Consider the following 10,221-nt stretch of genomic DNA (forward strand, 5'->3'; position numbering starts at 1 on the left):
GGTGGCTGGAGCCTGACCAGGTAAGGGGGTGGGGTTAAAGGGTGGGGGTGGGAGTTTAAGGGTGGGGTGGCTTCCCTCCTCTCCCATCCCTTCAGTATGCTCCGAATCTTTATGGAGCATACCAAAGCAACTTAGAAATCTGAATCCAAAGCAGCATCCAAACCCGAATATTTTTCGTGTGCACACCCTTACATATGACATCAGTATAAAAATATCATTGTTTTTAGATTTAGCTGATCATTCAGATTGTCAATTATGTGACATTCAACCTAACCAAAAAGCGATGTTATGTTCAGATGCAAGATAAACTATATAAATCATTAGAATGTGACAAGAAAAGTTAAATGAGCAGGTCATCATTGGTCCATTCTAACAAGTAAAGAACCATAAAGAACATCTCTATGGTTATACAACCTGTTAAAAAACTACATTAACGTTCAAACACAGTTCACTAGACTACATGTGTACTACGCATAACGTGCTCTGAACCATATTCCAATCACAAGGGAGGAGGTCCAGTAACAGTTTTTGAGGGTATACCAAATGGAACAAAAAAAGATTTCACCCACTTATAGAAGACAATGATAGAGGGAGACAGGCAAATCTCCCTGGGGAGAGAGAGTTCCAAAATTTCATGGCATGGCCAAGAAGGTCTAGCCTCGGATTGTACGGGCACCTGAAGCTGGGCTTCCAACGATGACCAGAGTGGATGGGTAGATTCATATAGGACAAGGTGATCCCTATGCTGGCTCCAAGCCATGTAGGACTTTAAAGGTCAATACAGCACCTTGAATTAAGCTGAGAAACAAATTGAGAGCCAGTGTAGACTCTAGTGGCTCCAGGACTGGAGTAATATGGTCCTACCCACCGCAGTCAACATGCAGCATTTTGTACCAAGTGGTACAACATTCAGCATTTTGTACCAACTGTAGCTTCTAGACAATCTTCAAGGGCAATCCCACATAAAGTGCATCACAGTAATCTAATCAAGATGTTGCCTGGGTATGCACCACAGTGGCCAGATCTCCCCCCTCCTTCCAGGAAGGGTTGCAGCTTGCTCGTTAGCTGGTGAAAGGCATCCCTGGCCACCATTGTCACCTCTTTACCCAACAGGAGGACTGGGTCCAGCAGCACCTTCAAGCTACAAACCTGCTCCTTTAGGGGAGTGCAACCATCCAGAACAGAAGATATCCCTGTTCTTTGGTCAGACTTTCCCCCTACCAGCAGTGTCTCCATTTTGGAGGGATTAAGTTTTAGTTTGTTAATCTTAATCCATTCCAAAACTGCTTCCAGGCCCTTATCCACAGTTTCCACAGCCTCCCTAGAATCTGTTGGAAACATGAGCTAAGAGCTAAGTATCATCTGTGTATTGGTGGTAACTCAGCCCATATCTCCAGATGACCTTTCCCACTGGCTTTATATAGATGTTGCAAAGCATGAAGGACAAGATGGAATCTTGTAGGACTCTGAATGCCAGATGCCAAGCAGAGCAGTCCCCCAGAACCTTCAAGGTAGGACTGAAACCACAGGAAAACAGTGCCTTCCAGTCCCAGCCCTGAAAGATGGTCCAGAAAGATCCCATGATCAGTTGTATCAAAAACTGCCAGGACATCTGGGAGGAGAATTAACAAGGTTACACTTTCCCATCCATCTCACAGTGCATGTCATCTACTAGAGTTACCAAGTCCATTTCATTCCCATGATCTGCATTGAAACAAGATTGGAACAGATCCAAACAATCTCCTTCTTTCAGGAGTCCCTGAAGTTGCCCAACCACTACTCATTCGGTTACCTTGCTCAAAAATGGTACATTTGAAACTGGATGATAGTTATTCAACTCCCCTCAGTCTAGAGTAGGTTTCTTAGAAGTGGATACACTGCTGTATGTTTCAGGAAATGGATGGCCATTCCCTTTCGCAAGGAGGCATTTTCTGTCTCCCAGACTCAGTCTACTGCCCGCCCCAGCAGATTTAAGCAACCAAGAGGAGCAAAGGTCATACAAGCATATGGTAGGTGTCAAACTTCCAAGGATCCTATCCAAATCATCAGACTGTATAAGCTGAAAGGTATACAACATGACAGATCAGCACCCTGAGACCATCCAATATTTTCACTGCTAGTGTACAAGTCAGAACAGATACAAGAGATTTTATCTGTTGCGTGCTTAGAAAAATGATTGCAGCGGGCTGCATAGCAGTCCACCTTCTGTAGGCCAAAGCATAGTTGGCCCCTGACCATCCAGAAGAGTTTTGCAAGTCTACACTGTGCAAAATGCAGTGATGGAAAATAATTGCTTTTTTGCCACCTTCACTGCAATGTAGTAGGGTTTAAGATGAGCTGTAGCCCGTACCTTGTTGGAATTGTCCTTTGTCTTCCTCCACTATTGTTTTAGCCTTCTCTCTTTTCATAGTCTGCACCTCCTCAGTAAACCAAAGGACTGCCTTGGGTGCATAGGAGCAGTTGTGTCACTTGTCCAGGTAATTTCCTCATTCTCCGGTGGTTAGGGAGTGGGTCAGTCCTGACGCTTGGGAATGTAGCTCCTCCTTTGTAATGCAGGGTCAGCTGACTCTTTCTTGATGCTGGAGGGGAGGGGCTTGTTCCAGCATCTTTCAGTTCTTGCTGGCCCTGCCTAGGTGCAGAACAGATCTGACTTCGCTCCTTAGAGAGCGGCGATCCCGGTGGCTAGAAAAGAAGAGTGGAGAAACTAAATTATTAGGGAGGATTGGTGCGGGATTTCTATCCACCTCCCACTCTTCTTTGGCTATTGCAAAGCGAAACCAGAGAAAACACCCGACCGACAGACTTTGGCTGGGCCTAGATCCAGAAAAAGAGGGCAACATCCCAATCTCCTCCAAGATCAAAAAGGAGGAGGAGGGAGGAAAGGGAAGCCATTCCCTTATTAGACAGCCCGTCAGAGGACTCCCACAGGTATGAATCCTCCTCAGATAAAGAAGAGGGCAAGTTATCAGAGGAGGAGGAGGCAGTAGTGCCTACCATGCATACTAGGCTTTTTCCTCAGGAGCTTTATAATAGATTACTACCTAAGGTGTTGAGAGTATTGGAAATGTCACATAAGTCTAAAGAGAAAGGGGAACCTGATCCAGAATTCCCAGAAGGGGCAGAAAGAGTTATTCCAAAACCAGGGTCAGTGGCCTCAGGCATTCCCATGCTGGCAGCATTTTACAACTTGATTAAAAAGGAATGGGAAACACCATCTAAACCAAATGCTCCATACGCGGTCTTCAAGAAGTTCTACACTTTGACTCTGGAGACCACCAAGAAATTCAATTTACCCCTGGTAGATGATCCAGTGACGAGTTTGGCGTCCTCCTCAGTGCTACCAATGGACGCTGAAGGCATACCCAAGGATCCTTGTCACAGGAGGATAGAGGAAGCCCTACGCAGGAATTTTGAAGTGTCCTCCATATCACTCAAGGCATCACTAGCAGGATTACCGTTTGCAAGAGTGGCGTTCTCCTGGGCTTCGGATCTCGCTGTGGCAGGAAGCGAAGTGCCTAAAACTATCAAAGATGAGATGAAGATTACTTTAGCTACAGCCTTTGCTGCGGATGTGTTCCTGGATACCCTACAGCTGGCATCAAGAACGATGGCGTTCAGCGTGGCGGCCAGACGTAATACATGGCTAAGGAACTGGGATGTCGACCTGGCAACAAAAGCCAAGGTGGCGGGGATTCCTTTTAGAGGAGTGAACCTTTTTGGCGAAGCCTTAGACAGGTTTCTAGTGAAGGACAAAGAAAAGAAAGGCCCTTCCATCAAAGAGAAAAGACCGCAAACTGAAGAGGAATTTTCAGTCCTTTTGGGTCACCAAAAAACCATGGAGGTCAAGCAGTGCAAGACCATCACAGGGATGCTGGCAACCAAAACCTAGGGACTCTACTAGATCCTTTTCGTATGGGAAGGCAGGACAATACCAGAAGGGACCAAAAAAGTCCCCTTCGGCTTGACTATCTGGAGGAAACCAGGGCACAGAGTATTGGGGGGCACTTACAGCAGTTCTCAAATATTTGGAAGCAGTCTGTGACGGACAGATGGGTGCTGGATATAGTAAGTGAAGGGTACCCACTAGAATTCGAACAGAGATCCCCCCAGTCACTTCATTCAAGTGCTAAAGAACAAATCAGGAAGCAAACACGCATACTGAAAGCAATCTTGCATCTCCTCGAGCTAGAAACCATAGAACCAGTACCGAGGAAACACAGAACCCATGGGGTGTATTCAGTGTTGTTCACAGTCCCAAAGTATAATGGGGACACGAGACCCATACTATATCTCAAATGGCTAAAGAGCACGCAAGTGTTCATAAGAACACGCAAGTTCAGGATGGAAACGCTCAAGTCTATAGTATCAGCAATTCAAAAGAAGGACTTCATGGCATCCATAGATCTCTCAGAGGCCTACTTGCACGTTCCAGTATGGAAGTTTCACAGAAGGTTCCTGAGATTTACCTATGACCAAAGACATTACCAGTACCAGGCCCTCCCATTTGGGCTGAAGTCCTCACCCGAGTCTTTACAAAGATTCTAGTGATGTTGGTAGCCCACCTGAGGCTTCAGGGCGTGTCGCTTTCCACATATTTTTACAACATTCTCATAAAGGCACCATCAAGAGAGGTGGCCATCAGGGCAGTGCAGATGACAACCTCTTGTCTTCGGGAATACGGATTCATAATAAACAGGGAAAAGAGTTCCCTTCTTCCCATACAGTTGATAGAGCATCTTGGAGTGAATATAGACATGAACATGGATAGAGTATTCTTGTCACAAGAGAGACAGAAGAAAATCAGAGCCATGGTCAACAAAGTCAGATCAAGACGGAAGGTGTAAGTGATGACATTGGCACAACTTGTGGGGTCCATGGTTTCATTCCAGGATGTAGTGCCGTGGGCAAGATTCCACACCCGTCCCCTTTAGAGATTTCTCCTGAGATACCAGGATGTTGTTATGAGCAAAGGGCACAGACTTGTTTGCATTCTGGAGACTCTGAGACAAGAGTTAGAATGGTGGAGGAATTCAAGAAAATTCTCCTAAGGCGTCGCACACAGAGAATCAAAGCGGATAGTAGTGACGATGGATGCAAGTCAGTGGGGATGGGGAGCTCATACAATGGGGAGAATGGCTCAGGGCACATGGAAAGGAGAGGAGAAGTCCCAGAGCATCAACCTTCTGGAACTCAGGGCCATGAGGAACAGACTGCTGGAGTTTCAAGACCTGTTGATAGACTGTCACATGTTAGTCCAAATGGACAATACAATGGCGAAAGCATATATAAACAGGCAAGGGGGAACAAGGTTCTGATCCCTTCACAAGGAAGCTTGCAACATCATGGAATGGTCAGAGTAACAACTCAGATTGATAAAGGCAGTACACTTGGCCGGGCAAGAGAATACAGTAGCGGACTGATTGAGCAGGGGAGCAGTAGATCAAGTGGAATGGAAACTATGCGAGGAGGTATTTGTTCAAATCTGTCAAAGGTCTGGGACACCAGAAATGGACCTCTTTGCAAGCAACCAGAGTCATCAAGTACCGAGGTACATATCGAGAAACCAGGACCCCCAGGCCTGGGCAGTGGATGCCCTCAACTGCGAATGACCGAAACAGCTACTGTATACCTTTCCACCAATTCAGCTGCTCCACAGGGCGATACAGAAAACCATCAAACAACGGGCGGAAGTGATACTGGTGGCCCCCTACTGGCCCAGGAGAGCATGGTTCCAGGAGTTAATGAGGCTCTCAGCTATGGAACCATGTTAACTATCCATACAGAAAAATCTTCTAACACAGGGAGTAGTGCAACACCCTCAACCAGCTATGCTAAGACTAACAGCATGGAAGTTGAACACGACCAATGGAAAGAAATGGCATATGCAAAATCAGACTATGCTGGCATCATGAAGGAGCTCCACAAACAGGAGCTACAACAATACCTGGCAAGTCTTCCAAGATTGGTGCGCAGGTAAGGAGAATGATCCTATAACAATTCCAGTAAAGGGCATTCTTCTTTTCCTCCAGGAGGGACTAGAGAAAGGTCTCAGTCCTAGTACTCTTAAAAGACAAGTATCAGCCATTTTGGCAATTAGAGGTCATACAAAAAAGGGACCCCTGTCTCAGCATCCACATATTAAAAGATTCTTGAGGGAACTTAAGCCACCCAGCATATATATACATCCCCACTTGGAATCTCAACATTGTGTTGAAGGCCCTAATGAGGGAGCCGTTTGAACCGATGGCATCGATTCCACTAAAAGAACTAACCTTTAAAACCATCTTCCTAATTGGTATAACTTCAGTGAGAAGGGTATCAGAGCCCTGTCGGTGGATAAAGAATTTTGCATATTCCACAAGGACAAAGTGGTGCTTAGGCCAGATCAATCCTTCATACCTAAAGTCAATTCCACCTTTCACAGGAGTGAGGAAATAATCCTGCCCTCTTTCTGTATGAATCTAGTGCATGACAAAGAGAATGAATGGCATTGTCTAGATGTACGTAGAGCGCTAAGTTTCTACATGGATAGGACAAAACAGTGGAGAAAATCACTGTCATTCTGAAAAGCTTCACTGGGGAAGTGTATATCCTCTTTAACTCTAAGCAGATGGATTAGGGGATTAATTATTCTAGTTTATAAGGCAAGATGGTTGGAGCCCCCACAGGGGATCACTGCGCACTCCTTAAGGGGGGCGGCTACATCAGCATCTTAAAGATCCTTCGCCTCGTTAGAAATGGTGTGCAAAGTGGCCACTTGGAAATGGGTGCATTCCTTCACAAAACATTATAGGATTGATAAAATAGCCTCAACGCAAGCAGCCTTTGGGAGGAGAGTTTTAGAGCATGCTCTCTAAACATAGGACTGAACAATACCCACCCTGGGGCATACTGCTTATGGATATCCCAAGCGTTAGGACTGACCCACTCCATAATCACCAGAGAATGGAAGATTTGTACTCACCATGAAGATTCCTTTCTCGGTTGTTCGGAAGTGGGTCAGTCCTAAAAAAAAGATAAAGTTCAGTAGTTAGTGGGGAGGGTGACAGAATAGACCAGGTTAGAAAAGTTAAGTCTGGCAGATCACAGCTGGAGAACAAACTGAAGGACGCTGGAACGAGCACCTCTCCTCCGGGATCAAGAAAGAGTCGGCTGATCCTGCATTACGAAGGAGGAGCTACGTTCCCAAGTGTCAGGACTGACCCACTCCCGAACCACTGAGAAAGGAATCTTCACGGTAATCTTCCATTCTAGTGATCAGTCAGAGTATTGATAGGAGCACTGACCATATCAATAAGAAAATCCCCTAAAGCCATCTGAAAACTAGTCAGATACACAAGACTATAAGAGCCATGGCACAGAGTGGTAAGCTGCAGTACTGCAGCCAAAGCACTGCGCACAACCTGAGTTCGATCCTGGTGGAAGCTGGGTTCAGGTAGCCAGCTCAAGGTTGACTTAGCCTTCCATCCTTCTGAGGTCGGTAAAATGAGTACCCAGTTTCCTGGGAAGAAAGTGTAGATGGCTGGAGAAGGCAATGGCAAACCACCCCGTAACAAAAGTCTGCCAAGAAAATATCATGATGCAATGTTCCCCATGGGTCATTAATAACTCGGTGCTTGCACAGGTGACTACCTTTACTTTTTACCTACATAAGGCTATGGGGGCAAATCATCTTCATTAGTCCCCCACTACTGTGGAGTCTTGGTATCTGACCATGACGAGAGGATTTTCTTCAATCCCTCCACCTTCAGATCACCTTCCAGAGCAGATCACCAGACCAAGAATGTGACACAGTGTGTGAGGTCTGGTATTACTTGAGACAGGCCTATGGTTGTCATGGAGATTGTGAAATCCTGAACTACTCCCAGCAAGATAGCTTTTAAATGAATGCTGAAATCCCCTAAAACAACCCGCCTTAGAAGTCTTCAGCACCACCCTGAAACTACTCACACTAGCTCAGGCAGGGAGACAGTTATGCTGTGGGGTGTGTGGTACAGAATTCCAATCCTGGTTTGTACTCCCAATACGGATACATAATCTAAAAACTAGTAGAGCCCTGGACAGGACATCAATGCAGGAGGCTATAAAGCCACTAGGCTACGGCGATACCATCTCCCCACCCACCAGGCCTATGGTGATACATCACTGAGTACTCTATGGGACATAGTTGGGAGAGGTTAACTGCTCCCCCCTCCCCCTACCAGGTCTTTGTGATACATGCCAGGTCAGCCCTTTCATCCAGAATTAAATCCTGGATAGTTTCTGTTTTGCCTGTAACTGACCTGGCATTTTTTTAAATTAAATTTTTATTAGAACATAATTTAAAATACAGATTCAAACTTTATACAAAGAAGATAATAAAGATATACATAATATAGTAGAATTGTTGATATGATAATATACATAGATCAGAGTAGGTTAAGCAATTATATAACATATAGATATGCTAGACATACTGATTTGAGAGTGATAAGGACCTTGAAAAAATTTAGTATGGTATTAATTAGTTTCGCCTTTTCCACTTTAAAGATCTAAATCAAGGCAATTCAGGTACGGTGATGTTGTTGGTTGTGTGTTGTTGAGTATAAGGTAATCTATAACTGGTTGCCACTTTTCTGCAAAATTTGAGAGTTTGGGGTAGTGTAGTGCCTGATGTAGTTTGTCAGTTATTTTCTCCATTGCCATATGCTCCCAAACTTCGTTAAACCATACGTTCAGGTTAGGTGGATATGAAGCTTTCCAGCAAGAGGCAGTAGCCGTTTTAGCAGCAACTAAAAGTGAAGTAATCAGGTCTCGCCTTATTTGTGGGATTGGCACATTTAGCCATAAGTCCAGGAAGATCAGTTAAGGTTTTAAGGGTATATCATATTTGGTTATGTATGATATCTGTTGTAATACCTTATCCCAGAATTCTGCAATATATGGGCATTGCCACCAACAGTATGCAAAAGTACCTATTCTACCATAATTTTTCCAACATTGTGATGAATTCTTTGATGTTATCCTAGAGAGTATGTGTGGTGTGAGATACCAGCGATGTAATATTGTATAGGTTTGGAGGCTTGTATTGATGACATGAGATTTGATTAATTTTGATGACCAGATATTTTCCCAATTTGCAATCTTGTTGCCATTTGTGTTGCAAGGATAGGTTGTTCATATTCTCAGATGACCTGGCATTTAACAGCAAGATATTATAGCCCTGCAGGATGATGATATGATCACGAGCACCCCCTGGCTGGGAGTAGAACCAGAAGGGGCAGCAGCATGCAAATGTCTGTTTTTTCACCTCTCCTGGCAAGTTCTTCCATGACTCTATATGACTTTCCAGTGGAGCAAAGAAGCGGAATCCATAGGTTGACAAGATATTTAGTTATCTGAAACAGGGCTTTAAAATGTATTTGCATGAGTGAGTTGCAGAGGGCTGCAGCACACAAACCTGATGGTTTCTGTGTGGTCTCCTTAGAACTACAGGCATTTGTTCCCCTCCCTCCAAGGTTACAGATCCAGAGGAGTTAGCTGTGTTAGTCTGTAGTTGCAAAATAGTAAAAAGTCCAGTAGCACCTTTAAGACTAACCAACTTAATTTAAGCATAAGCTTTCAAGAACTACAGCTGTCTTTGTCAGATGCATCTGATGAAGAGAGCTGTAGTTCTCAAAAGCTTATGCTACAATAAAGTTGGTTAGTCTTAAAGGTGCTACTGGACTCTACTCCCTGCAAGGTATTCCTGAAAGGCAAGATAATCATGTTTCTGTTCTCCTTTTCTATTCACTCATGTAATCTTTCAGTGTTTTTTTAATATAGGATTGCAAAAAAAATTGTAGAATATCCTAAATATAAAATATTGTAAATCCAAGAGGATTTGATACTTTTATTTCATCCATCCTTTAGCCTTGATCCTGAGCAAAAGGAAATGTTAATTGAAGTGATAGAGAAGCTTCTGAAAGACAAGAGCACAGTAAGTAATTAAAAATTCTTCAATATAACCCATTTTGTAGTTTTCATTAGTAAAGGCAGTTATTGAAGAATATTTTTAAGGGAATTAAACTTGAAACTAGCTTTAAAGCAGAAGCTAGAAGAGATAAAAATGTGTATTCTGCATATTTATCCCAAATAAAATCTGCCTGCATTTATTTTATTATTTTTATCACAAAACATTTAAAATAGAACAGAGGTAGGGTTGCGTACTTAACTTTCCTTACCCATGGCCAGCATTGTGGG

At 44.0% G+C, this 10,221-nt stretch overlaps 1 protein-coding gene across 3 annotated transcripts in view; it reads left to right on the top strand.

Moving 5' to 3' along the window:
* Window positions 1-10,221, top strand: part of AP3B1 (adaptor related protein complex 3 subunit beta 1) — a 306,280-nt gene that overhangs the window by 63,776 nt on the left and 232,283 nt on the right. For all 3 annotated transcript variants that reach the window (XR_008597515.1, XM_054986527.1, XM_054986528.1), the window contains exon 6: window positions 9,892-9,958. Coding sequence is in view for 2 of the 3 variants with exons in the window: in XM_054986527.1 (XP_054842502.1) it covers window positions 9,892-9,958 (67 nt within the window). In the remaining variant the exon portion in view is untranslated. The remainder of the gene's footprint in view (window positions 1-9,891; window positions 9,959-10,221) is intronic.

This window comes from Eublepharis macularius, chromosome 8 (assembly GCF_028583425.1).
Source record: "Eublepharis macularius isolate TG4126 chromosome 8, MPM_Emac_v1.0, whole genome shotgun sequence".
Classification (NCBI taxonomy): Eukaryota; Metazoa; Chordata; class Lepidosauria; order Squamata; family Eublepharidae; genus Eublepharis; species Eublepharis macularius.